The sequence below is a fragment of the Pelodiscus sinensis genome, chromosome 1, assembly GCF_052426305.1.
Source record: "Pelodiscus sinensis isolate ZL-2025 chromosome 1, ASM5242630v1, whole genome shotgun sequence".
Taxonomy (NCBI): Eukaryota; Metazoa; Chordata; order Testudines; family Trionychidae; genus Pelodiscus; species Pelodiscus sinensis.
Genome location: NC_143052.1, coordinates 4,730,752 through 4,758,087, shown reverse-complemented (window position 1 = coordinate 4,758,087; position 27,336 = coordinate 4,730,752). Strand labels below are relative to the sequence as shown.

At 68.6% G+C, this 27,336-nt stretch overlaps 1 protein-coding gene across 2 annotated transcripts in view; it reads right to left on the bottom strand.

Moving 5' to 3' along the window:
• Positions 1-7,308: 7,308 nt before the first annotated feature.
• Positions 7,309-27,336, bottom strand: part of LOC142827995 (protocadherin-15-like) — a 66,985-nt gene continuing 46,957 nt past the window's right edge. Inside the window, exons 10-16 of one of the 2 annotated variants that reach the window (XM_075924982.2) lie at positions 24,240-24,346; positions 23,952-24,152; positions 22,868-22,999; positions 22,208-22,286; positions 21,752-21,945; positions 14,451-14,471; positions 7,309-9,235 (exon numbers count right to left, since the gene is read on the bottom strand). In XM_075924982.2, the coding sequence (XP_075781097.2) occupies positions 8,381-9,235; positions 14,451-14,471; positions 21,752-21,945; positions 22,208-22,286; positions 22,868-22,999; positions 23,952-24,152; positions 24,240-24,346 (1,589 nt within the window). In that variant the 3' untranslated portion in view covers positions 7,309-8,380. The remainder of the gene's footprint in view (positions 9,236-14,450; positions 14,472-21,751; positions 21,946-22,207; positions 22,287-22,867; positions 23,000-23,951; positions 24,153-24,239; positions 24,347-27,336) is intronic. The other variant, XM_089777964.1, reaches the window with a different exon arrangement.

Here is a 27,336-nt window from a genome sequence, read left to right as displayed (position 1 = left end):
TGCCCGCTCCGCCAGCCACCCAGGGCACCTACCCCTGCCGGCAGCTCTGCTAACGCCCGCCCTGCGGTAGCCTCTATGCTGCTCAGCCATGCCGAGCAGGAGAAGTGAACAGGGCCTGGGGGGGGGGGGAACCACCTCATCACGTAGAAGCTACATCAGCTTCTCTCCAGGGATCCACCAAGCTACTAACCATGGGCCCTGGGTGAAAGCCCAGCTGGGAAAGGCCACGCCCCTTCCACCAAAGGCCCCACCCCTGGAGCCAAGCTCCGCCCATCCCTAGCCCAACCCTTCCTGGCCATGCTACTGCCCGACTTCTAATCAAAGCAGCATTTAGGCTTTTCCCAGTGGAGGGACCAGCGGGAAGGAGACATGTGACTATTTGATCTGAGGAAGTGGGTCTGGCCCACGAAAGCTCATCATCTAATAAACCATCTTGTTAGTCTTTAAAGTGCTACATTGTCCTGCATTTTGCTTCAACTACCCCAGACTAACACGGCTACATTTCTATCACTATTCTTGACACCACAGGCACCGTTTAGGGAAACTGAGGCAGGGCTAGGACTGGGACCGCAGGAGAAGCAGCACCGATAATCGGGGCTCGTCACTCCGGATAGACCAGCACATGGAGCCGTTTTAAGCAGCCCCACGGCCCCCAGCCAGAAGGCACCTCGCAGGACGGGCGCGGATCAGCGCAGGGGCCGGGCTAGGACGTGCCAGGCTCCCTGGTGCTCCCGAACAGCTTCGTTTTACGGAAAGAGACTGAACACGGGCGCCGAGTCCAGCTGGATTCCAAGGGCAGAAGGGGCCAGCGGGACCCCCTGCTCAGACCCTCGACAGGCCACAAGCCTCCCCCCCAAGGGCAGTCCAAGAAGCCATCTCTCCCCATTGTAAGGAGAGAGGGGACTGGCTCAGCATTCCCTGGCAGGCCTGGAGCAGAGCCCGGGTGAGAATCCCGACAGCCTGAGCGCCAGGCCAGTGCTCTAGCCACTAGGCCTTACAGCCGCCAACATCAGCATTGAATGCTAGCTCTGCAGCTGGGAATCCAGCCCAGCTCACTCCAGAGTCACCGTCCTGCCCCCCGGAAACATGCACCTGCCGCAGACTGGAGCTGGGGGGGCATTTGCACCCGGCTTTCACTCACAGCCCCAGCCCAGGCCATATGCACCCCCAGGGCCCTCCCCACAGAGAGGCAGTAAGGCAGGACAGGGCTAACCCCCTCTCCCCCACACAGCTAACAGCCCAGCTGGTTCACAGGCTCTAGCTACCATGGGGGGGGGGGGGGGTAAGGCAACAACTCCCCTCTTTGGGGAATCCATTCCCCTTCCTGGCAGTGGTCCCACCCCCAGGCCAGTGTCCCCAGGGAGCTCAGACCCCCACAGGCATTGGGGACGTGGCCAGGTTTTCAAAAGAGCTTGAACAGAGCTTGCTGGAAAAACCAGCCCTCCCCCACTGCCAGGGGCAGGCTGGCAGACTTTTGGGGGAGGCCCAGGGCCCCCACTGCCCCCCCATCTGCCTAAGGCTCTGGGAGAGAGTTTGGATGCAGGGGTGTGGGGCAGGGGGGAGAGGAGATGAGATCTGTAAGGCAATGAGGATGCAGGCTCCTGGCTGGGGCAGGGGATTGGGGTGCAGGCTCTGGGGAGAGTGGGGTACACAAGGGTGGGAGAGGGAGGGGTTACCACATTCACCTCAAGCACCCACCTCTGGGAATGGTGCTTGGCAGGGGGGGGGGGAGGAATCTGCCAGCAGCTAAAGCAGCATATAGCCTGGAGCCCCCCCCAAAAAAAATAAAGCTACAGGGACACATGCCAGCAGTTGCAGGGAACTAGTAACCAAAAGCCACTTTCACCCCACTGCTCTGGGGTGTCTCTCCCCATATGCCAGGTCACCTGGAGGGCAGCAGGCAGAGCCAGGGGATGCACCAAGAGGAGCTCACAGGCCCACAGCCCCTGGCACTGGGGCAGGACAAACCCAGCACAAGAAGCAGGTTTCAAAACAGGCCTGGCTCCAGACCCGCTGTCAGGGACCAGAAAACTCCCCCTGGCTCCCCACCCAACCCCTCCAAAGGTGCAGCTCTATGTGCCTGCATCACCACCCCCTCACTCACCATCTCTGCTGCCCAAACAAGCTTGAAGGCAACCTACCCTGGCCCCCTCCCAGCTGCTTTATAGCCCCGGGGCAAACAGTCCCAGCTGTGCAGAGGGGAGGGGCGTGTCTTAAAAGGACAGCCCGGCTTGGCCAGACCTTGGCTCACAGTGTGTGGTTCCAAAGGGGCGCCACAGAGAAGCCCCTAACTCTGCCCGAGAGCGGCTGGCGTGTCCCCAGCTGCGGGGGAAGGGAGATTTCGTGTCCACGCTGCGAGCGGCACCGCAAGGAGAGATTGTGCCTAAAATGCGCCTCCAGGCTGCTACAGGTCTGCCTGTTACATGCCTGGCTGCAGCCCCTGGTGTTACCTGGCCAGCTGTGTGTCTGCCTGAGGAGCCGCGTTGGCTCCATTAACACAGCGCCTGAGCATCCCATGCCCGTTCACGTGTTTATTCTCCGCCCCCCCGGCAGTGGTATGGGAGGGGAAACTGAGGCACAGGGCGGTGAGGGCTTAGGGTTGTACCCAGCTTTTGGTTTCTGTGTCTGGGGGGGTCATGAGTTGCCAAGGGCCTGGGGAGATGCTGGGTCACGAATCTGCACCAGGCCTTATTCAGGCGGGGCCGCCTCGGTGCCACAGGCGGGCTCCGTGAGATGGCCCAGAGTGTCAGGAGGAGGGGGGCAGAGGAGTGAACCGCGGAGGGGACGGTTTGGGGGAAGAGGAGGAGCGGGAGGGGTGGGGGGGCGGCTGCAGCAGAAGAGGTGAAAAGGGGGGGGTCTAAGAACAAGGCGGCGCAGGTAGCAGGGACTTGAGAGAAGCAATTGAGCTGGGGCAGAGCCTTGGGGGAGGTGGGAAGGGGCGGGGCCTTGGGGGAGGAGGTGGGGAAGGGGCGGGGCTTGGGGAGGAGGTGGGGAAGGGGCGGGGCCTTGGGGGAGGAGGTGGGGAGGGGGCGGGGCCTGGGGGAGGAGGTGGGGAAGGGGCGGGGCTTGGGGAGGAGGCAGGCTGGGACACTGGGTCTTAGGGGTCTGGGTACCAGGCGTTAGAAGGGTTCGGGCCTGTGGTGGAGGAGGGGAGAAGGCTCCTCCCTTATCAGCCCAGGGGGTTGGGTTTCCAGCTGCCAGGTGGGACATGCCCCCCTCCTGGCATGGGCAGTGGGCGAACCCCCAGCTGGGGAAGCCAACCCCCAGACCTGCCCCTTCTGCCTGAGGCCCCGCCCTTCCACAACCCCACCCCCACCGCAACAGCTGGCCCCCACCCCAAGCTAGTGCCCCCAAACTCCCCACTCCCGGGGGGGGCGCAGCCCCGGCCTCCCGCGCCAGCCCCAACGCCAGTCGGCCCCGGCCTCCCACACCCTGGAGTGCTGGGCAGGAAAGGGGGGAGACGTTTTTCGGAAAACCAGCCATTTTTGCAAACTTCATTTCCGTCCACACGGCTATTGCGGGAGCAGGCTGGGGGCAGGGAGTCCGGCCGGGGCGGTGGGGGGCGGCAGGAGGGGGCGTCTCTCCCACGTACTCTAGTTAATGTCTTAACAGGAACAAAGTCGGCCAGGCCCTAATGCGGCCGGGGCTCCTCTTTCCTATTGCTACTTTCCCAGCCGGGCGTCCCACCCCTGCCCCCCAGTCCCATCAGGGCCCGAGCGGGCGATGCCCTTCCCCGTGCTGGGGTGGCCCTGGGCGCAGTTATTGGCACCCCCCTGCCAGGGCCGACCCGCTCGGGTGGATCAGTGAGCGGCAGGTGCCAGGCCGGGTTTCCTCCCAGGGGGCAACGCGCTGGCGCCTCCCCGTGCGCTGCACAATCGTCCAGGGCGTGCTCCGGGCAGGTCTGCCGAAGGGCTGGTCCAGGCCCGGTTTCAATGGGCGGCCCTGAGCTCCAGCTGCTGGGTCTCCGAGTTTCCAGCTGTCCTCCCGGACCGGCACCGACAGGGCCACGTCACGGCCTCCCCTCCGCCCCGCTGGCTCGCGCCCGGCGCGACTCCATCGTCCCTGAGGATCTCTCGGCCCAGGCGACGGGCCCCGTGTCCTGGCAGCGCGGCTCCCGGCCCGCCGTGCCCATCAGGCCCGGCCAGTCGGACCCTCCCTCTGCAGGGGGCAGAGACACGCAGGCACCTCCATGAAACTTCTCCAAGGGCCGGGTTCCGAGTTCCTGCCCTCCCAGAAAGAGCAGGCATCCAAGCTCAGCCCCGGACATTTCAATCGCCCAGGTCCCGTGAGCCGTGAGCCGGGTCGGGTGCAGGCTCATCGCTGAGTCTCTGTCCCCGGGGGAACGGGGGAGGCTGTGGGGTGACCTCCCGCCTCCCTGCAGCCGCTGGCCTGCCCCTGCGCCGGCTCCCCGCCAGGCTGGAGCCGCCCCGTTCATTTCTTGCCAAAGCGCGAGGGCAGAATTGCCAAAACGGGGCGCGGACGCTTTCGTGGCTGGCCCAGGATTCCCTCGGGATCCCTCCGGCGTCCACGCCCACTGGACGGCCACGGGCCAGTCTTCGGGGGCTCGGGACGTCTCATAAGCGACGCCTTGTGGACAGGCGCCCGGGGCCCCCTCCTCTCTGACAAGGCCGAGCTCAGAGCCTCCCCGCAGCGCCTCGAAATCGCCTGCGGGATTGGGGCTGAAGGACCCCCCCCGGCCTGTGTGCCCCTGCAACAGAGGGCCCCGGAGTCCCCTGGGGATACAAGGGGGGGGCTGCTGGCACTAGGGGCCCCGGGCTTGGCAATTCACTCCCCACCGGGCAAGGGGCCCCTGGGGCGTGGGGCTCCCCTCAGGGCTATCGGATGGACGAGTCGTGCGGCGGAGGGGGCAGCGAGCCACGTCCCTGGGGGAGCCGAGTGGCCCCGTTGGGAGAAGGAGAAAGGGAAAGGGGCGATGGGGGAGAGCGTGGCCCCAGAACTCCAGGGCGGGGAAGGCCGGGGCTGTGCCCCCCCGCTGGGAGTGGGGGGCCTTGTCCAGAAGGGGCGGGTCTGGGGGTTGGTTCCCCAGCCGGGGGTCGCCCACTGCCCATGCCAGGAGGGGGGCAAGTCCCACCTGGCAGCTGGAAACCCAACCCCCTGGGCCAATAAGGGAGGAGCCTGAGCCTTCTCCCCTCCTCCACGCAGGCCCGAACCCTTCTAACGCCTGGTACCCAGACCCCAGACCCGGTGTCCCAGCCTGCCTCCTCCCCTAGGCCCTGCCCCTTCCCCACCTCCTCCCCCAAGCCCCGCCCCTTCCCCACCTCCCCTAGGCCCCGCCCCTTCCCCACCTCTACCGCTAGGCCCCGCCCCTTGCCCACCTCTACCCCCTAGGCCCCGCCCCTTCCCCACCTCTACCCCTAGGCCCTGCCCCTTCCCCACCTCTTCCCCCAAGCCCCGCCCCTTCCCCACCTCCTCCCCTAGGCCCCGCCCCTTCCCCACCTCTACCCCCAGGCCCCGCCCCTTCCCCACCTCCTCCCCCAAGCCCCACCCCTTCCCCAGCTCTACCCCTAGGCCCCGCCCCTTCCCCACCTCTACCCCTAGGCTCCGCCCCTTCCCCACCTCCTCCCCCAGGCCCCGTCCCTTCCCCACCTCTTCCCCAAGGCCCTGCCCCTTCTGCCAAGGCCCCACCCCTTCCCCATCAGTGCAGTGGGGCTAAGGTGGCTTCTGGCTGCTCGTTCCCTGCAACTGCTGGCATGTGTCCCTGTAGCTTTATTTGGGGGGGTCTCCAGGCTATGTGCTGCTCTAGCTGGGTATGTCTACACTACAGCACTAATTTGAACTAACTTAATTGGAATTAGTTAATTCGAACTAAGCTAATTTGAATTAGCGCATCTAGACACAAAAATTAATTTGAATTAGCGTTTTGCTCATTCGAACTAGCGCGCCCACACCAATTGGACGCTGGGGCGCACTTAAGGGCGGTTGAAACTGGTTCTGGCAGGGCATCAGGTCAGTAGTTGCTTTGTGTGGCTGCTGTCTGAGGCTATCTGAGGCTCGTGCTTAAAGGGACCCCCCCGGACAGCCGGTTCTCAGCTTTTCCGCTTGCTTGCCAAGCTCGCCGAGGGACAGTGTTTTCCTCTCTGCCTGTCTGTGCCCGCGGGTGGCTGGTGTCTGCCTGGGCCTGGCTTCTGCAGCGGGAGCAGGCCATGTGCGTCCTCCCTCCCCGGTCAGGGGCGCTGCGGCGGGGGGGGGGGGCGGGGGGCCGTTCTTGCTGCTGGGCGGTCGTTGGCTGGCACATCCTGCCCCGGTCCCTTGGGGGGGGTCAGAACCCCACAAGGCCTCTGACCTGGGTTCCACTCCGGCGGGGGGCTCCTAGGCCTATTGCCCCCTGCGGGGACCCAGAGCCAGGGCTGGGCTCATGGGGGCTGCCTTGGGGGGTCAGTGCGGGACCCTCCCTTCCCTCAGCGGGGAGGGCAGCTGGCTCGTCTCTGCCCCAGCCTGAGCCCGGCTCCCCCCTTTTCTCAGGCCTGGGAGAGCAGGGCAGGGCTAGCTGGGCCCAGAGGCTCCTTAACCCCTCCATGCTGCTGGCTGGTTTCCCTGGCAGTGGGGCAGGATCCCGGGACCCAGTGCTGCTCTCCCACCCTGCCCTCTGCATCCGTCTGGCAGTAACCTTGGCTCGTTGCTTCCTGGCGGGGTGATGGGTGAGGAGGAACACAGGGAGTGGGGGGGGGGGGGCACCAGCCATATAACCCCCCCCCCGGTACATAGTGGGACTCTATTTACTCCTGTAGTCCCTCGGTTCACTCTCTTTGCTTTGCTGTGTTGTGTGAGATGCGACTGTCCTGTGCTATTCTGTAGTGGGGGGCGTGTGCCTCAGTTTCCCTCAAGACTGCAACACTATGTGGATGAGGAGGGGGAGGTGTCAGTTCACCTTGTGAGGACCAGGTGACAGCAGATAACACTTTGGAGGGGGAGGGCAGGACAGAGGAGAGGCCAGGGCTGCCTAGAGGGCTGAGCCCGGTGTGGCTGGGGGCGGTGAGTTAGTTTTTGGCTGGCTGAGGCAGAAGGGAGCCTAGCTGGGCAGGGACTAGCTTGCTGGGCTAACGCTGCTGTTGTAACAAATCTCCCGCGGCTGGCAGCCCCCCCCCCCCCCCAACAGCACCTCAGTGTTTTCTGTGCCTGCTTCATGCCCGCTGGGTCCCAGGCAGCCAGGGCAAGGGGGCACCCCCCCGTCCCCCCGGCAGAAGCCGAACCCAGGGCTCCCACTGGGGCGGCCACATGTGAATTGAATGTGAAAAAATCCAAAGCCAGGGTGGTTTCTGACAAGGGCTTTAATTGCAGAACGCTGGCAGACCCGCGGCGCCGCACACTGGAGCCGGGGGCTGGCCGGCGCGCCAGCGAGGCTCTGGGCAGGGCTGTAGGTTAGGTCATAACTGGTGAAGGCTGGGGCCTGTGACTTTAAAACCCCCAGCCTGGCTCCCCCTCGCCGCCCGCTGGCCTGCCTCCGAGCCACCCCGCTTAGCTGGGGTTGGGTCGTGCCCCTGCTTTCTGCCCCCTCCCGCAGTGCGGCGCGGTGCCTTGGAGAGCAGATGGGGCTATTGCTGAGCGCAAGGGAAGATGGGACATTGACCAGCCCCTGAGAGGGTGTTTCTAATGCCGGGGGGTATTTACAACGACCCGGGGTAACAGCAGGGGCTCACGGCGGTTCTGCCCTCCAGCATCTCGCCAGCCTGCCCCTCGTTAGCGAGCGCCAAGCTCCCAGCCGGCGCCTCGTTGGGTTTCAACGCTGTGCTGCCCAAGGAATCGAGGTTCTGCACCTACGGGAGCAAAGGGGGCTTCCCCAAGGGGGAGAGCGGCTGGATTTTCCCCCAAGCTGAACCTTGTGAATGGGGCTGACGCTGGTGGCAGCAGTGGGATGGGTTTGGGGGACTCTAGGTAGAGGAGAGTGGTGCCAGGCGCAAGGTGCTGTACACACAGACCGGGCAGCGGCTCGGTGCCGGCAGAGCCCAGGCGGGCAGGGTGGCTGCTCTGCTTTCTGTTTGCAGAGCAGGTGGTTCGGATTAATCTACGGTGGCCAATTGGGGAGGGGGGCGTAGGCTTGAAGGTTTCTCTTTCATGAAAGGTGAATCTTTAATTCCCGGAGACTCCAGGCCCGTCCCGGCGGGCTGGTTAACCCTCGGTGGCCTGCGAGCCTCGCACGAGTGACCCCCGGGGCCCTGCGTTACAAACCGTCTCTTTCCAAACCAGAGAGGCCCGAGGCTCCGGTGTAGCCACGCCGGGGGCTCAGTGGCCACAGACTTGGGGCCAAGCCCCAGGAAGCGCTGCCCGGTTCGGCGCCAGGCCTAGGTACCACGTGGGGCCCTGTGGAACGGGCCCAGGCGTTACGGGAGGTCTGGCTCCACGCCTGCCCCTCCCGGGGGCGTTAACACTCAATCGAATCCTCCAGCAGCTGAATCAACGTGGCCGGCAGCCGGACGTCGCTGACCGGCAAGGGCGCCAGCGGGTCTTGGGCCGTGGGTGCTCTGGGCTTGGGGGCATCCTCCTCCGGCGTCTCCTCACGCCCCTCCTCCAGCACTGGCAGCGTGGGCAGGGGCTCCGGCTGCCTGCTCTGCGCTGGAGGCGGGAGGCCGGTGGGCGTGCTGCTGTCCTCGAGGCCAGCCCCAGGGTGAGCGGGGCTCTGGCTGCGCACCGGGGAGCTCCCCTCGCCGGCCGTGCAGTTAGGCAGGGCCTGGCTGGCAGCAAGTGGCTCCGGCGCCCTCACGCCGGCGCCCCCCTGGCCTGCAGCTGCCTGCGGCTTGTCTTGCCCAGGTTGGCTCAGTCCCGGCTCCGGCTCCCGGCTTGCTGCCCCGGCCTCTGCCTGCTTCTCCGGGCTGCCTGGCCGAGGGGACTCTTCCTTCATCTCCCCTGCGGGCTGGGACGCCGCGGTGCCCGGCTCCGCGCTGCTCCTCTCAGCCGGCGCCTTGTCTTCCTGGCAGGCCTCGGTATGCCCCGGCTGCTCCAGCGTCTGCCCGTTGGGGAGTGTTGTCGCGGCGCCGGCACCCTTCTCCGGGGGCGCTGACCCCGCCCCGCGCGGCGCTGCCGGCGAGCTGCGGGCCTTCCCCATGGAATTCGCCAGGGGGCGCGTCGTGTGGGCCTCCGCCGGCTCGGTCTTCCCCGGCGGCGCGGCGTGGGCCCCCCAGCCCCCCGCGCTCTCCGGCGGCGTGTCCCCCAGCTCGCTGTAGCCTTCGTTCTGGAAGTAAACGTGGCCGGGGCAGGGGGCCGACTTCCCGGCGTTGACCTGTGGGAGGGAGGGCACAGATCAGCCCCTGACTGGCCAGGGGACCCCAAGGACCACCCCCCCGCCCCCACTCTGACCCTCGCTGGGACGGGCGGCCTGGCAGATTCCTGGGGGGCCTGGCGCAGGGTCTGGTCCCCCCGCTCACCCGGGATGGGGGAGGGGTGCAGTGGGGCAGGAAGAGGTGGGGGGGTGGCGCCAGGGGGAAGTGAGTCTGGGGCAGGAGTGGAGCCCACCGGGCCAGGGCACTAACCCCACGGCCAGAGCAGAGGCCGTTCACGCCGGCTCCCTCTCGGCCCCGGCACGGGGACCCCGTGCAACACGACTGACTTCACCAGCCTGCCCCCGTCCCGTCGCGGCTGGGGAGACGGTGCCAAGGCCCGGCCGACGGGCACGTCTGCTTTGCCGGTCACGCTAGGCCCTGGGGGAGGGCGACAGGGAGCCCCGGGGGACGGATCTTCCCTGCCCTGCTGCCAGGGTGGCGCCGGCAGAGCCCCCGGCGGCCAGGGTGGGAGCAGAGCCGGGCCCCGGAGCCAGCGGGCTGGGCTGAGCCGACTTGGGGCCCAGCCACCAGGCGGGAAACACGTCAGCCTCCCCGACCGACCGACCGCCGGGCAATGGACACAGCCCGGGCCAGACAGAGGGGCTTGGGCCGGGTCCCCCTTCAGCTGCTACCAGGGCAGCTCCCAGCCCCATGCGCCCCATGACTGTGTCTGCCCGGGCGGGAGCCACGTAGGGTGTGAGCCACACAGTCACCTGCAGGGGGCAGCGTGGAGCCCCGGGGCTTCCCCAGTGTTTGCCCCACGGCCCCCAATCTACCCCCCGTCCATCGGCCTGGCTCTGCCTCCCTCTCCCACAGCCCCCAATCTACCCCCCGTCCATCGGCCTGGCTCTGCCTCCCTCTCCCACAGCCCCCAATCTACCCCCCGTCCATCGGCCTGGCTCTGCCTCCCTCTCCCACAGCCCCCAATCTACCCCCCGTCCATCGGCCCGGCTCTGCCTCCCTCCCCCCACAGCCCCCAATCTACCCCCACGTCCATCGGCCCGGCTCTGCCTCCCTTCCCCCACAGCCCCCAATCTACCCCCACGTCCATCGGCCCGGCTCTGCCTCCCTTCCCCCACAGCCCCCAATCTACCCCCACGTCCATCGGCCCGGCTCTGCCTCCCTTCCCCCACAGCCCCCAATCTACCCCCACGTCCATCGGCCCAGCTCTGCCTCCCTCTCCCCACAGCCCCCAATCTACCCCCACGTCCATTGGCCCGGCTCTGCCTCCCTCCCCCCACAGCCCCCAATCTACCCCCACGTCCATTGGCCCGGCTCTGCCTCCCTCCCCCCACAGTCCCCAATCTACCCCCACATCCATCGGGCGCCCTACAACCTCCGCTGTGCCCCCTCTCCGGGCAGAAGGGGCTGAGCAGGCCTTGCCTCAAAGCCTGCCCCCAGCCCCTCCTGGCTGTGATGGGGGGCTGAGCGGGGCTGCGGAGGTTGGGGTGGGGGTGCTAGGAGGCTGCCCCCCCCCAGGGCTGTGATGGGGGGCTGAGCGGGGCTGCAGAGGTTGGGGTGGGGGTGCTAGGAGGCTGCCCCCCCGGGCTGTGATGGGGGGCTGAGCGGGGCTGCGGAGGTTGGGGTGGGGGTGCTAGGAGGCTGCCCCCCCAGGGCTGTGATGGGGGGCTGAGCGGGGCTGCGGAGGTTGGGGTGGGGGTGCTAGGCGGCTGCCCCCCCAGGGCTGTGATGGGGGGCTGAGCGGGGCTGCGGAGGTTGGGGTGGGGGTGCTAGGAGGCTGCCCCCCAGGGCTGTGATGGGGGGGCTGAGCGGGGCTGCGGAGGTTGGGGTGGGGGTGCTAGGAGGCTGCCCCCCCAGGGCTGTGATGGGGGGCTGAGCGGGGCTGCGGAGGTTGGGGTGGGGGTGCTAGGAGGCTGCCCCCCAGGGCTGTGATGGGGGGCTGAGCGGGGCTGCGGAGGTTGGGGTGGGGGTGCTAGGAGGCTGCCCCCCCAGGGCTGTGATGGGGGGCTGAGCGGGGCTGCGGAGGTTGGGGTGGGGGTGCTAGGAGGCTGCCCCCAGGGCTGTGATGGGGGGCTGAGCGGGGCTGCAGAGGTTGGGGTGGGGGTGCTAGGAGGCTGCCCCCCCGGGCTGTGATGGGGGGCTGAGCGGGGCTGCAGAGGTTGGGGTGGGGGTGCTAGGAGGCTGCCCCCCAGGGCTGTGATGGGGGGCTGAGCGGGGCTGCAGAGGTTGGGGTGGGGGTGCTAGGAGGCTGCCCCCAGGGCTGTGATGGGGGGCTGAGCGGGGCTGTGGAGGTTGGGGTGGGGGTGCTAGGAGGCTGCCCCCCAGGGCTGTGATGGGGGGCTGAGCGGGGCTGCGGAGGTTGGGGTGGGGGTGCTAGGAGGCTGCCCCCCCAGGGCTGTGATGGGGGGCTGAGCGGGGCTGCGGAGGTTGGGGTGGGGGTGCTAGGAGGCTGCCCCCCCCAGGGCTGTGATGGGGGGCTGAGTGGGGCTGCAGAGGTTGGGGTGGGGGTGCTAGGAGGCTGCCCCCCCCCAGGGCTGTGATGGGGGGCTGAGCGGGGCTGCGGAGGTTGGGGTGGGGGTGCTAGGAGGCTGCCCCCCCCCAGGGCTGTGATGGGGGGCTGAGCGGGGCTGCGGAGGTTGGGGTGGGGGTGCTAGGCGGCTGCCCCCCCAGGGCTGTGATGGGGGGCTGAGCGGGGCTGCGGAGGTTGGGGTGGGGGTGCTAGGAGGCTGCCCCCCCCAGGGCTGTGATGGGGGGCTGAGTGGGGCTGCAGAGGTTGGGGTGGGGGTGCTAGGAGGCTGCCCCCCCCCAGGGCTGTGATGGGGGGCTGAGCGGGGCTGCGGAGGTTGGGGTGGGGGTGCTAGGAGGCTGCCCCCCCCCAGGGCTGTGATGGGGGGCTGAGCGGGGCTGCGGAGGTTGGGGTGGGGGTGCTAGGCGGCTGCCCCCCCAGGGCTGTGATGGGGGGCTGAGCGGGGCTGCGGAGGTTGGGGTGGGGGTGCTAGGAGGCTGCCCCCCCCCAGGGCTGTGATGGGGGGCTGAGCGGGGCTGCGGAGGTTGGGGTGGGGGTGCTAGGCGGCTGCCCCCCCAGGGCTGTGATGGGGGGCTGAGCGGGGCTGCGGAGGTTGGGGTGGGGGTGCTAGGAGGCTGCCCCCCCAGGGCTGTGATGGGGGGCTGAGCGGGGCTGCAGAGGTTGGGGTGGGGGTGCTAGGTGGCTGCCCCCCCAGGGCTGTGATGGGGGGCTGAGCGGGGCTGCAGAGGTTGGGGTGGGGGTGCTAGGAGGCTGCCCCCCCCAGGGCTGTGATGGGGGGCTGAGCGGGGCTGCGGAGGTTGGGGTGGGGGTGCTAGGAGGCTGCCCCCCAGGGCTGTGATGGGGGGCTGAGCGGGGCTGCGGAGGTTGGGGTGGGGGTGCTAGGAGGCTGCCCCCCCAGGGCTGTGATGGGGGGCTGAGCGGGGCTGCGGAGGTTGGGGTGGGGGTGCTAGGAGGCTGCCCCCCCAGGGCTGTGATGGGGGGCTGAGCGGGGCTGCAGAGGTTGGGGTGGGGGTGCTAGGCGGCTGCCCCCCCAGGGCTGTGATGGGGGGCTGAGCGGGGCTGCGGAGGTTGGGGTGGGGGTGCTAGGAGGCTGCCCCCCCCCAGGGCTGTGATGGGGGGCTGAGCGGGGCTGCAGAGGTTGGGGTGGGGGTGCTAGGAGGCTGCCCCCCCCCAAGGCTGTGATGGGGGGCTGAGCGGGGCTGCGGAGGTTGGGGTGGGGGTGCTAGGAGGCTGCCCCCCCAGGGCTGTGATGGGGGGCTGAGCGGGGCTGCAGAGGTTGGGGTGGGGGTGCTAGGAGGCTGCCCCCCTCAGGGCTGTGATGGGGGGCTGAGCGGGGCTGCGGAGGTTGGGGTGGGGGTGCTAGGAGGCTGCCCCCCCAGGGCTGTGATGGGGGGCTGAGCGGGGCTGCAGAGGTTGGGGTGGGGGTGCTAGGCGGCTGCCCCCCCAGGGCTGTGATGGGGGGCTGAGCGGGGCTGCGGAGGTTGGGGTGGGGGTGCTAGGAGGCTGCCCCCCCAGGGCTGTGATGGGGGGCTGAGCGGGGCTGCAGAGGTTGGGGTGGGGGTGCTAGGAGGCTGCCCCCCCAGGGCTGTGAGGGAGCCGGAGGAAGCGGCTGGGGGGGGGGTACCGGCACATGGGGGAGCACCCCCCCACATCTCCTGCCCAGTGCCTGGTGAGCCCCCCGGAGTCACCCCGAGAGGCAGCAGCCCCCTGCAGCAGGGCCACCCCAGGCTTCGCGGGGCTCCGAGGCCCTGGCCATCCCATGGGCTGCTCTTGGAGCCGGGCACAAGGCCCTGCCCCCCCCCTCGCCTCCCCGCCCTTGTGGGCAGTGGCCAGGCGGAGGCACCGAGGTCCCGGGCGGCTGCTCTGAGGCGCGTCTACACTGCCCGGTGCCTGCAGCCCGGGGCTGGACCCTGCCCTCGCCGCCCCTCCCCCAAAGCCGGCAGGGTCCCGGCTCAGACCAGCAGCCTGGAGCTCGGGGCCTGGGCCAGCAGGCAGCCCAGGGCGGCTCGGGCAAGGCCAGCGGACCGGGCGGCACGACCGAGCTCCTCCGGCATGAAGGGCAGGGGGGGGTCGGGGCTCGGGAGGGGCAAAATGAGGTAAGGAGCAGGGTAGAGGTGGGGACAGAGGCAAAGGGGGCGGGGCCTTGGAGAGAAGGGGCGTGGCCTCAAGCAGAAGGGGCGTGGCCTCAAGCAGAAGGGGCGGGGCTGGGGGGGCTAACCTCCCCCATAAGGCCTTTTCCTGCAGCCGTCTTGTAAGGGGGCAGGCCTCTGTGCTGCAGAAGGTCGCAGCCCCACATGCCACGCACACCCTGTACCACGGGGCGGTTCAAAGCCCCCGGCCCCCGCCAGCCCCAGAGGGGGAAAGAAACTGTCGGGCGAGGGCAGGGAATCTCCCATCCACCGTGGGGGCTATGCAACCCGCCTGTGGCTGCTGTTCAGCCCCCTCCTGGGGTTTCGTGGGTTGTCAATCCACGGAGGCGGAAGGTCCAGAGCTGGCTGACCCCAGCCACCGGGCCGGGCGCAAATGTGGCCCCCCCAAGGGGAGCGGGCGGGGGCCCCCCCCGTGTCAGGTGATGCCTACGCCCGAGGAACAGACGGACGGATGATGGGTGCCCCTGGAATGTGTGAGTTTGGGGCGGGTACCCGGGGGGGTCCCCTTGCTGCCCCTGCTCCCCGCGACGCACTCACCGGCTGGAACCACTTTAGGCTCTGTCGGGCGGCAGGGCGAGCGGAGGGCGAGAGAGAGAGAGAAGCACAAGGCATGAGACGGACGCAGGCCGGCTGTCCCACGCCAGGGCCTCTGGCTGCGATGCCGGGGCCGTGGGCGGCTGCGTGGGGGGCCAAGGGGAGGGAGCTGATGCGTTTGCTGGTCAGCACACTCTGGGGGGGGGGGGAATTAACTCCACTTCATAGGTGGAGAAACTGAGGCACAAGGCCAGGCTGTGATTTGGCCCAGGATCACAAAGTAAGTCCGTAGCAGAGCTCATTCTGGTCCACGCTGGGGGCTGGGGCCAGAAGCCAGCTGTCCTGGCTCCCAGAGTCCCCTGGGATCTAACCACTAGACCCCACTCCCCTTCCGGAGGTGGGGATAGAACCCAGGGGAGGAGAAGGGAGAGTGATCACGCCCTGGCGCCGGCGCCCCCACGGAATGAAGAGGGGTGGCCAGTCACAGCTGTTTGGCCACACGGGGAGGGAGAAGGGCAGCGAGCGGCAGGCGGGCGAGGGCCTCGGGGAGGGAGCGGAATGGGGGTGGGAAGCACTGGAAGGAGGGCGGGGCCTCAGGAAAGGGGCGGGGCAGGTGGGAAGGGGCGGAGCAAAGCCAGAGCCATGGGGGAAGGGATGGAGTGGGGGCGGAGCAAGGGTGGGACAATAACTGGGGCGCCTATGGAGAAAAGCTATGGCGAGGGCCGGCTTCCAGGGAGCGCGGGGCTGAACCTGACCCCGGCCCCCCCGGCCCCTCTTCTCCCCACTGCTCCCCCTCCAAGGCCTGCAGCACGTTCACACCAGGGCTGGGCCTGTCTTGTCCCCCCCAAGGGGCGTCCCCGGGACCTTCGGCTGGGCAGCTGGGAGTGAACGCAACCGGCCAGGGACTCGGCCACACGAGCGCTGCGCTGGGTGTGAATCCAGCCTGCGGCTTGCTCACCGGCCCCTCGCACCATTGCCCAGCGGGGCGGCTCCGGCACGAGGGACAGGCCGTGCGGGGTCAGACGGGCTGGCAGGGTGTGTGTGGATTCACACCCCTGCTTGCGGCTCGCTACGGGTGTGTCCACACTGCACGCTCAGCCAGGGCCATGACAGGTTTGAGCCCTGAGGGTGGCAGTTGTGCGCCCAGTTCACACTGCGGGGAGGAGGGGGGCGTGTTCGCACGTGTGTGAGCCCCGGGGTGGCCGTTGTGCGCCCAGTTCACACTGCGGGGAGGAGGGGGGCGTGTTCGCACGTGTGTGGCCGTTGTGCGCCCAGTTCACACTGTGGGGAGGAGGGGGGCGTGTTCGCACGTGTGTGGCCGTTGTGCGCCCAGTTCACACTGTGGGGAGGAGGGGGGCGTGTTCGCACGTGTGTGGCCACTGTGTGCCCAGTTCACACTGCGGGGAGGAGGGGGGCATGTTCGCACGTGTGTGGCCGTTGTGCGCCCAGTTCACACTGCGGGGAGGAGGGGGGCGTGTTCGCACGTGTGTGAGCCCTGGGGTGGCCGTTGTGCGCCCAGTTCACACTGAGGGGAGGAGGGGGGCGTGTTCGCACGTGTGAGAGCCCTGGGGTGGCCGTTGAGTGCCCAGTTCACACTGAGGGGAGGAGGGGGGCGTGTTCGCACGTGTGTGAGCCCCGGGATGGCCGTTGTGCGCCCAGTTCACACTGTGGGGAGGAGGGGGGCGTGTTCGCACGTGTGTGGCCATTGTGAGCCCAGTTCACACTGCGGGGAGGAGGGGGGCGTGTTCGCACGTGTGTGGCCGTTGTGCGCCCAGTTCACACTGCAGGGAGGAGGGGGGCGTGTTCGCACGTGTGAGAGCCCTGGGGTGGCCGTTGAGTGCCCAGTTCACACTGAGGGGAGGAGGGGGGCGTGTTCGCACGTGTGTGAGCCCCGGGATGGCCGTTGTGCGCCCAGTTCACACTGTGGGGAGGAGGGGGGCGTGTTCGCACGTGTGTGGCCATTGTGTGCCCAGTTCACACTGCGGGGAGGAGGGGGGCGTGTTCGCACGTGTGTGGCCGTTGTGCGCCCAGTTCACACTGCAGGGAGGAGGGGGGCGTGTTTGCACGTGTGTGAGCCCGGGGTGGCCGTTGTGCGCCCAGTTCACACTGCGGGGAGGAGGGAGGCGTGTTTGCACGTGTGTGAGCCCGGGGTGGCCGTTGTGCGCCCAGTTCACACTGTGGGGAGGAGGGGGGCGTGTTCGCACGTGTGTGGCCGTTGTGCGCCCAGTTCACACTGCGGGGAGGAGGGGGGCGTGTTCGCACGTGTGTGGCCATTGTGTGCCCAGTTCACACAGCGGGGAGGAGGGGGTCGTGTTCGCACGTGTGTGAGTCCCGGGGTGGCCGTTGTGTGCCCAGTTCACACTGTGGGGGGGGGAGGGTGTTTGTATGGCTGGGAGCCCCGGGGGCGGCCATTGTACGCCCAGTTCACACTGCGGGAAGGAGGGGGGCGTGTTTGCACGTGTGTGAGCCCGGGGTGGCCGTTGTGCACCCAGTTCACACTGAGGGGAGGAGGGGGGCGTGTTCGCATGTGTGTGAGCCCTGGGGTGGCCGTTGTGCGCCCAGTTCACACTGAGGGGAGGAGGGGGGCGTGTTCGCACGTGTGAGAGCCCTGGGGTGGCCGTTGTGTGCCCAGTTCACACTGAGGGGAGGAGGGGGGCGTGTTCGCACGTGTGTGGCCGTTGTGCACCCAGTTCAAACTGCGGGGAGGAGGGGGGCGTGTTCGCACGTGTGTGAGCCCTGGGGTGGCCGTTGTGCGCCCAGTTCACACTGAGGGGAGGAGGGGGGCGTGTTCGCACGTGTGTGAGCCCTGGGGTGGCCGTTGTGCGCCCAGTTCACACTGAGGGGAGGAGGGGGGCGTGTTCGCACGTGTGAGAGCCCTGGGGTGGCCGTTGTGTGCCCAGTTCACACTGAGGGGAGGAGGGGGGCGTGTTCGCACGTGTGAGAGCCCTGGGGTGGCCGTTGTGTGCCCAGTTCACACTGAGGGGAGGAGGGGGGCGTGTTCGCACGTGTGTGAGCCCCGGGATGGCCGTTGTGCGCCCAGTTCACACTGCGGGGAGGAGGGGGGCGTGTTCGCACGTGTGTGGCCGTTGTGTGCCCAGTTCACACTGCGGGGAGGAGGGGGGCGTGTTCGCACGTGTGTGGCCGTTGTGCGCCCAGTTCACACTGTGGGGAGGAGGGGGGCGTGTTCGCACGTGTGTGGCCATTGTGTGCCCAGTTCACACTGCGGGGAGGAGGGGGGCGTGTTCGCACGTGTGTGGCCGTTGTGCGCCCAGTTCACACTGCGGGGAGGAGGGGGGCGTGTTCGCACGTGTGTGAGCCCTGGGGTGGCCGTTGTGCGCCCAGTTCACACTGAGGGGAGGAGGGGGGCGTGTTCGCACGTGTGAGAGCCCTGGGGTGGCCGTTGTGTGCCCAGTTCACACTGAGGGGAGGAGGGGGGCGTGTTCGCACGTGTGTGGCCGTTGTGCGCCCAGTTCACACTGCGGGGAGGAGGGGGGCGTGTTCGCACGTGTGTGGCCATTGTGTGCCCAGTTCACACAGCGGGGAGGAGGGGGTCGTGTTCGCACGTGTGTGAGTCCCGGGGTGGCCGTTGTGTGCCCAGTTCACACTGTGGGGGGGGAGGGTGTTTGTATGGCTGGGAGCCCCGGGGGCGGCCATTGTACGCCCAGTTCACACTGCGGGAAGGAGGGGGGCGTGTTTGCACGTGTGTGAGCCCGGGGTGGCCGTTGTGCGCCCAGTTCACACTGAGGGGAGGAGGGGGGCGTGTTCGCACGTGTGTGAGCCCTGGGGTGGCCGTTGTGCGCCCAGTTCACACTGAGGGGAGGAGGGGGGCGTGTTCGCACGTGTGTGAGTCCCGGGGTGGCCGTTGTGCGCCCAGTACACACTGCGGGGAGGAGGGGGGCGTGTTCGCACGTGTGTGGCTATTGTGCGCCCAGTTCACACTGCGGGGAGGAGGGGGGCGTGTTCGCACGTGTGTGGCCGTTGTGCGCCCAGTTCACACTGCGGGGAGGAGGGGGGCGTGTTCGCACGCGTGTGAGCCCTGGGGTGGCCGTTGTGCGCCCAGTTCACACTGAGGGGAGGAGGGGGGCGTGTTCGCACGTGTGAGAGCCCTGGGGTGGCCGTTGTGTGCCCAGTTCACACTGAGGGGAGGAGGGGGGCGTGTTCGCACGTGTGTGGCCGTTGTGCGCCCAGTTCACACTGCGGGGAGGAGGGGGGCGTGTTCGCACGTGTGTGGCCATTGTGTGCCCAGTTCACACAGCGGGGAGGAGGGGGTCGTGTTCGCACGTGAGTCCCGGGGTGGCCGTTGTGTGCCCAGTTCACACTGTGGGGGGGGGGAGGGTGTTTGTATGGCTGGGAGCCCCGGGGGCGGCCATTGTACGCCCAGTTCACACTGCGGGAAGGAGGGGGGCGTGTTTGCACGTGTGTGAGCCCGGGGTGGCCGTTGTGCACCCAGTTCACACTGAGGGGAGGAGGGGGGCGTGTTCGCACGTGTGTGAGCCCTGGGGTGGCCGTTGTGTGCCCAGTTCACACTGAGGGGAGGAGGGGGGGCGTGTTCGCACGTGTGTGAGCCCTGGGGTGGCCGTTGTGTGCCCAGTTCACACTGCGGGAAGGAGGGGGGCGTGTTCGCACGTGTGTGGCCGTTGTGCGCCCAGTTCACACTGCGGGGAGGAGGGGGGCGTGTTCGCACGTGTGTGAGCCCTGGGGTGGCCGTTGTGCGCCCAGTTCACACTGAGAGGAGGAGGGGGGCGTGTTCGCACGTGTGTGAGCCCTGGGGTGGCCGTTGTGCGCCCAGTTCACACTGAGGGGAGGAGGGGGGCGTGTTCGCACGTGTGTGAGCCCTGGGGTGGCCGTTGTGCGCCCAGTTCACACTGAGGGGAGGAGGGGGGCGTGTTCGCACGTGTGTGAGCCCTGGGGTGGCCGTTGTGTGCCCAGTTCACACTGAGGGGAGGAGGGGGGCGTGTTCGCACGTGTGTGGCCGTTGTGCGCCCAGTTCACACTGCGGGGAGGAGGGGGGCGTGTTCGCACGTGTGTGGCCATTGTGTGCCCAGTTCACACAGCGGGGAGGAGGGGGTCGTGTTCGCACGTGTGTGAGTCCCGGGGTGGCCGTTGTGTGCCCAGTTCACACTGTGGGGGGGGGAGGGTGTTTGTACAGCTGGGAGCCCCGGGGGCGGCCATTGTGCGCCCAGTTCACACTGCGGGAAGGAGGGGGGCGTGTTTGCACGTGTGTGAGCCCGGGGTGGCCGTTGTGCGCCCAGTTCACACTGAGGGGAGGAGGGGGGCGTGATTGCACGTGTGTGAGCCCTGGGGTGGCCGTTGTGCGCCCAGTTCACACTGAGGGGAGGAGGGGGGCGTGTTCGCACGTGTGTGAGCCCTGGGGTGGCCGTTGTGTGCCCAGTTCACACTGAGGGGAGGAGGGGGGGCGTGTTCGCACGTGTGTGAGCCCCGGGGTGGCCGTTGTGTGCCCAGTTCACACTGTGGGGGGGGGGAGGGTGTTTGTACGGCTGGGAGCCCCAGGGGCGGCCATTGTGCGCCCAGTTCACACTGCGGGAAGGAGGGGGGCGTGTTCGCACGTGTGTGAGCCCCGGGGTGGCCGTTGTGCGCCCAGTTCACACTGCAGCAGGGTCACACACACATGTGCTTGCACACCGGTTCACAAGGGGGTTTACAGCGAGGTGGCGACGTCCCTCAAGCATTCAAATAGGGGAGCTGAGCGCCCACAAGGCCGCCCCCGGCTCGTGCTGCCCTGTGCCCAGCGCCAGCGCTGACGGCGTCGTCCAGCGGGGGGGCCGAACGCGGGACAGAAACCCAGCCACCGCCCCCCCCCGGCCCTGGGCACTGGGCCCAGCCTTCCTGCCAGCGGGGGGTTAACACGGCCCCGTTACGGAGACTGGAGCTCTGGCCAGTCAGGGTCGCTCCCCTTGTGAGCTACAACCCGCCGGCGCAGGGTGTGACGCGACTGGATTTGGGTGGGGAAATGCGGCCCAGCGGGGGGGGCTTTGCCCCAGATTCGGCGCCGAGGGGCCGCACGGGGCGTCTAGCGTGCGGGGCTCCGTCTGCCTGGGCTGCTCGGGCGCCTGCGTGAAGTCACGGCTCCGGGCTCGTATTTCACGTCTTCTGCCCCGGAGCCAGCGGCAGGCGTCACCCGCCCACGGAGAGGGCCGGAGCCAGCGCCGCACGGACAGTGGCCCTGAGGGGAGGCCAGCTGAGGGCCACACAACGGGCCCGGCCCGCAGAGGACACAGCTGGGGACCCCGTGGCTCCAGGCCTACGAAGGGCTTGGGGACCACGTGGTCAGCCCGTTTGGGGGGGTGACGTAGTGGGGGGAGCTGTCCACTCTTGGGACCCTGGGTCCACCCCGGTGACCCTGGTGCGTGTCTGTGCGCACTGCCCAGCCGGGGGGGTTCCTGGGGGCAGGCACATAGGCCACGGCCCAGACACGTCTCACCTGGCCAGGGGAAGGGGTGTGAACAAAGGACGGGGGGGTGGCCGGTGGCGGAGAGAGGGGCAGTCTCGGCTGGGCAAGCATGCGGAGAACAGACTGAGTAGAGTCTTGGAGGGTTCAGGGGCTGGTGTGAGGGGACAGAAGCAGCCCTGGGCCCGCTCCCAACACCCCGGAGACGTGGGACCTGCCCCTCGGCATTCCTCCAGCCGCCCGACTCCCGGCAGCCGGGGGTAGGGACGATGATCCAGCCGGGGAGAGGCGCATCTGTAGCACCTGCCGGCCTGGGGTCTCCTGCTGCCCGGCCTGCCCCCTCCCAACCTCTACGCAGCAGGAGACCTGCCCTCCCCCCGTCCTGCCAGCCAGCTGCCCCGAGCATCCCCCCGGGACTGAGCCACCCCATGCACGCGGGACCCCCCCGGGAGTGGCAGAGCCGGGGGCCCACGCTGAAACCCACCGATGTAAGCAACCAGGTGCAGGATGGGCCGGGCGGGCTGCCCCGGCCAGTCGTCAGGGGCCATCCCGCTGGCCCCCCATGCGTGTGTCAGGTCCCCCTACACGCCCACGGGGCCCCAGGCCTGCTGCCCAGTGCGACGTGTCTGGGGGCCCCTCTCTACATCAGTCAGTGCCCTGCCCGGGGTGAATCCCCCCCGCCCCACAGGACACCCTCCACGGGGCAGGCTTCCCACGGTCCTCCCTCGGCCGCCCCAGCGATCCCCCCAGGACTCTGCTGCCCCCGGCCCGTCCGCCAGGCGTGCGCTGGAGTCAGGAGCGGAGTGGGGGGGGTTGAGCCAGCCGGACGCACCCCCTGCCCCAGTGGAAGCCCAGGGCCCCCCAGCCCAGAGCCCGCGGGGGAGGGGCTCCTTACCACGTTGGGGTGCTTCTCGATGGCCAGGGCGGCCCTCTCCACGGCCTGCTGGTGGCGCTGCCGGCGCCTCATGGCGCGCACGACCAGGCCCAGGGTGGCGGCGGTGAGCAGCAGCAGGGCCCCCAGGCTGCCGGCGAGGACCCCCGGGTCCAGCGGGCCCTGGCCCTGTCCGCCCTCGGCGGGGTCCGCGGGGGCTGCGGGGGAAGGGCAGGGACCCGGTCAGGGGGCGTCCCGGCGAACAGGGGCGCCCAGCCCTGGCAGGCTCTCGCGGCCACAGCCCGGCTGGCGGTCGGGTGCCAGCCCCCGCGGGGACCGGCCCACTCGGTTCCCTGGCCGCCGAGGGAGGACGCCCTTCCGGGATCGCCTCCAGGAGCACAGGGGTCGGGCTGAGCCCCCGGGACCGGTCGGCACCCCCAGAGACAGCCCCATCCCCCAGAGCGCCCCCCGGCTCCGCACCTGCCTGGCCTGGCCACAGCACCTCCACGCCGACCGTGGTGTCCGTGGTCTCCCCGGATTCCGCATCGCGGGCGATGACCTAGGCAGAGAAGCTGCGCTCAGACCCCCAGCGCGGAGAGCACCCCGGGGAGCCGGCGCCTGGGAACGGCCCTCGCGGCCGCACACCCCCGGACCAGGCCCCCGCTGCCTAAAAGCGCTGTTGCAGGGTGGGTTTGAGTTCTGTTCCCAGCTCTGGCAGGAGAGCGGGGGCTAGTGGTTAGCGCAGGAGCTGAGCATCAGGACCCTGGGTTCTCTTCCACCGGAGGGGCACGGAGTCCGTGGGCACAGTCCCCGGGAGGCAGCTGGCAGAGGGAGGCACCAGGGCCCCGGGGGTGCTCCGGAGAGCCGGTGAGCCTGCGGTGCCCACTGGCGGGTCCGACCCACGCACCGGGGGAACAGCCGTACCAGCGGCTCAGGGCTTCCGGGAGCAGGCACCGGAACACTTCAGTGTCAGGAGCCCGCGGGCACCCAGAGGTCTTCCAGGAGCCAGGGGGTCACGGCCTTAGCCAGAGCCGAGAAGTGCCTGGAGGAGGAGGAAAAGTCTCCAGCCCCCAGGGTGCTGCTGCCGGGCCCCACGGCGAGACGCCCGAGGCGGGGGGCGGGGGCCCAGCCGGGCCTTACCTGCAGGGCGTAGCGCTGGAGGGCGCGGAGCCGGTCGGCTCGGGCCACCAGGAGCCCGCCCGGCGCGATGCGGAAGAGCTGGCTGTGGTTGCCCTGGGGCGCCAGGCTGTACTGCACTTGCGGGTTGAAGCCCTGCGGGAGCAGCAGGCGGGTGAGCGCGGCGGGCGGGCGGGCGGAGAGAGGTGGAGCCCCCCCGCCCAGGACCTCGTCGGGCAGAGACGCACGGGCACTGCCACCCTCCTGGCGCCACCTGGCACCCGGCGGAGGGGCAGCGTGCCAAGCACCAGGGGCACCCACCGGGCCTGCGCCTTGGCCGTGAAGCGGGGCCAGGCAGTTGCCAGCTGGGCACCTGGCACAGACAGCCATGGGGGGGGGTCTTCCATAGACTGGCACCGACAGGGCCCCACAGAGCACATGTGCTAGTGGGCATCACCACTCGGCTGGGGGAGGGGGGTGAGGAGAAGGCTCAGTCATGGGCAGGGCAGGGGCGGGGCAGGGGGAACAGGTCCCAGGCAGGGCACAGAGAGTGGGCGGGGGGCATGGGTCCCAGGTGGGAAGGAGGAAGGGCAGGGGGGGGGCAGGCCCTGGGCAGGGATCAGGAAGGGGCAGGGGGTGTGGGCCCCAGACAGGGCGCAGAGAGGGGGCAGGGAGCAAAGGCCCTGGGCAGAGATTAGGAAGGGGCGGGGGACATGGGCCCTGGGCAGAGAGGAGGAGGGGCAGAGGGCACAGGCTCCGGGTGGGGGGCAGGAGGGGCAGGCCCCAGGCTGGGTGCAGAGTGGTGGGGGGCACAGGCCCTGGCCAGAGAGGAGGAGGGGCAGAGGGCACAGGCTCCAGGTGGGGGTCAGGAGGGGCAGGCCCCAGGCTGGGTGCAGAGTGGCGGGGGACATGGGCCCTGGGCAGAGAGGAGGGGGGCAGAGGGCACAGGCTCCGGGTGGGGGGCAGGGTGCAGAGAGGGGGCGGGGGACATGGGCCCTGGGCAGAGAGGAGGGGGGCAGAGGGCACAGGCTCCGGGTGGGGGGCAGGGTGCAGAGAGGGGGCGGGGGGCACGGGCCCTGGGCAGAGAGAAGCAGGAGACGTGACTCACGTCGGGAAAGTCGGCGTCGTCGGCCTGCAGCACCAGGGCCCGGCCGCCGTAGGTCAGCAGCAGCGTGGCCGGGCCGGGCTCCTCCCGCGCGAAGGCCTGGTACTGGGCCCGGCCGAAGTGCGGCGGGTGCGCGTTGGCCGCCAGGACCCTCACCCGCGCCTCCGTCACCGCGTACTTGCTGGCGTCGTTGACCTGCCAGGCCTGGGGGGCACAGACGGGCGCAGGCTCAGAGCCGGGGCGTCTCTCCCGGGCCCCGCGGGCGCCCGAGCCCGGCCCGGCCGCACCTACCATGACGCTGAGGCTGAAGACGGGCGTGTGGGTGCGGCTCTCTGCTGGCCGCAGCATGGTGATGGCGCCCGTCACGTTGTCGATGTGGAACCTGCCGTGGTCCGTGCCTGGGGGGAGAAGAACGTGGCCAGGGCAGGGGGTGGCTCTGGATCATGGCCTGCCTGCTGGAGGGTATGTGGCTGCTCAGAGCCACGGATACCAGCCCAAAATACAGGGTGCCACACAGAACCCTGGGGTACCACGCAGGGCCACGGTACCGACCCAAACTATGGGGTGCCACACAGAGCCATGGAGTGACACACAGAGCCACAGGTACTGCCCCAGCCCACAGAGTGCCATGCCATGCCACGCGATAGGGTGCCACACAGAGCCACGGTACTGCCCCAGCCCACGGGGTGCCACACCAAGCCATGAGGTGCCATGCCGAGTCGTGGGGTGCCATGCAGAGCCACAGGTACTGCCCCAACCCACAGGGTGCCACCCAGAGCCACAGAGTGCAGGCGCCACCCAGAGCCATTTGATGCAGGAGCCATAGGTGCCATGCCGAGCCATGGAATGTGAGTGCCACGCAGAGCCACGGAGCACAGGTGTCCCCAGAACCCAGGTGCTGCTCTCAGCAGGGCAGCGTAATGCAATGCCACACCGCTGGCGCATGGGTTGCAGTGCATGCTGGGACTCTTGATCCCTCACAAGTGCACCCATTGGCCAGTATCGTGCCCCACCCCACCCTACCCCACCCCACCCCGCATACTAAGGCTCGGTGGCATTTTTAGCAGCCCTGGCCCCAGCAGAGCACCCCGCCCCCTCACTGCTGCTGGCGCTCAGGGCTCTGTTGTGCTCCGGCAGCCTGGCCTGACACAAACACTAACTCTGCGCCCAGCTCTGGGGTGATGCGCTGACAGACGAAGAACCAGGTGGCTGCCCAGAGAGCCAGAGGCCACCCGGGGGAACAGCCATGCGGCCTCCAGGAACCCCACAAGAGCGTCTGCTCACGGGGACAGCAGGGACAGCACTCAGCTCCTCCTGCCCTCTGAGCCCCGGACCCTCCTGGTTATGCCCTAGGAGAATCCCCTTTTGCCATTAGCCCTATAGGGCCAATGACACACGGGAGCAGCGTTGACTGGCCATACACAGCCCTGCTGCAATAAGAGGGAGTTTCCAGGCTGCCCCAGACTCTGGGTCCCCCCACATGGTGCCACACAGAGCCCACGCCAGGGAGACCGGAAAGAATGGCTGCCTCTTACGAGACCGGGGTGACAGCCACGCGCTGGCCTTTTTCTGTCACCAGATGGGAAGGCCTGAACCCCAGGGCCTCCCGCCGGACCACGGTCCCCACTTCCCTGCTGTCTGTCTGTCTGTCCGTGCACTGTCGGGGGTCAGTCAATTCCGGGGTGGGGGCCAGTGCTGCGGAGCCCCGGGGTGGGAGGAAGGGGGGAGTTCGAAGGGGGGTTGCACAGGGGGGCGCTCGGTGCCCGGAGGTTACTGGTTCAATGTGACAAAGGAGGGGAGCATGTTGTTGCAGAGAACAGCCCAGAACTGCAACCAACGTGTCCGGTACCCTGCGCCCCCGGCCCTGCTCAGAGGACACGGCCGGTCGACAGACGAGGGGCTGCAGAGGGGAGACCCCAGCGGCTGAGCCAGCGGGTCCCATGCGAGGGGAGAACATCGGACAGGGAGGGAGGTGGAGAAGAGACCCAGGCCGCCCTCTTACCTGGGGGGGAAGGGCTGTTGCTGGCGGTATTGGAGGCTCTGCTGGGAAACTGAGGCTGTTTTTTTGGGGTGACTGAGGGCAGAGAAGGCAGGACTCGCCAGCCCACTGCCGTGTGGGGCTGAGGGCCCAGGCCTACAGGCAGGGCCGACTTATCCATTAGGCCCAGTGCCTAGGGCCCACGATACTTTTAGGGGCCCACGAAAATGTTTTCGTTTCCTTTAAAATCAGAAAGAAAACATGAACGTTGAGGCTGGAAGACGATGTTTTAATTTTTTTCTCGCTTCAGAAAAAAACGAAACTTTCAGGGCCCACGCAAATCTATTACATTTTGCCTAAAAAAAATTAAATGTTGAAGAATTGAAAGCGATACCCAAAATAATGTGTAATATGGATATTGCAGGGCTCACCGAACCGCAGCGACCCCGCTCACCAGCCGCGCTGTCCGGCGAGCTGCATCGGCGCAGGTGGTTCGGCGCATGCGCAGATCTCCCGAACCCGGCTCCTCCGGGTTGCAAGCGACTCGCCACGGGCAAGGAGATTGAATTATTTGTCGAGCCCCGGAGGGGCCCACGAAGGAAAAAGTGCCTAGCGCCCACGAAAGTCATAACGCGGCCCTGCCTACAGCTCTGGGGGATCGTTTGCGGCGTTCGAAGCTCAACAGACCCTCCTGTTTTGCTGGCTGACAGTCGCTCTGGGCTGGGGAACAGGGGGGTGTTATTCCTCCTGGGAGGGGAGGCCCCGGGGGTCCGGAGGGAGAGGACCCCCCGAGGGGGCTCACGGCGGAGGCAGGTGGCTGGAGGCCAAGAGGCGCCGTCCGGAAGGCGGAGGGGCGGACTCCCCGGGTGAGAGTGGGCCCCCGAGAGAGGGTCGCCGACCTGGAGAGGGGGGTCCCGGGGACAGACGGGCACCACCTGAGAGCCAGGACACGGTCCACGTGGGGCACCCAGAGGAGGCAGCTCCAGGCCAGAGCCCCATCGTAGGGCCCGATCTCAGCGCTGGGCCAGTGCCGCCGCGCAGAACCGGCGCCCCCCGGCTGGCCCGGCTCCTGACGGGCCCCGTTCCTCCGTCTCACCGGGAGCCCGCCGGGTCGGGGGGAGCGCGAATAAATGCAGCAGGATCCGGCGGCGGGAGGCGCTTTCGCCCGTCAAAGACCCAAGTGCCCTCTCGGGGGCGCCCCAAGGGGGTTAACCCCCCACCTCCTCCGCGGAGCCACGCGGCCCTCACCCTCCTGCTGCCCAGGGAATGTCAGCTGGTGGGGGCTGGGGGGGGCGCTGCATGGCGGGCAGCTGCTCTTGGAGCCAGATCCCCCTATCCCCGTCCTGCCCCCCCCCGCCTCCCAGAGCCCCTGACCTCAGTGCAGTGCTCCCTGGGGGGGCAGGTCTCCCC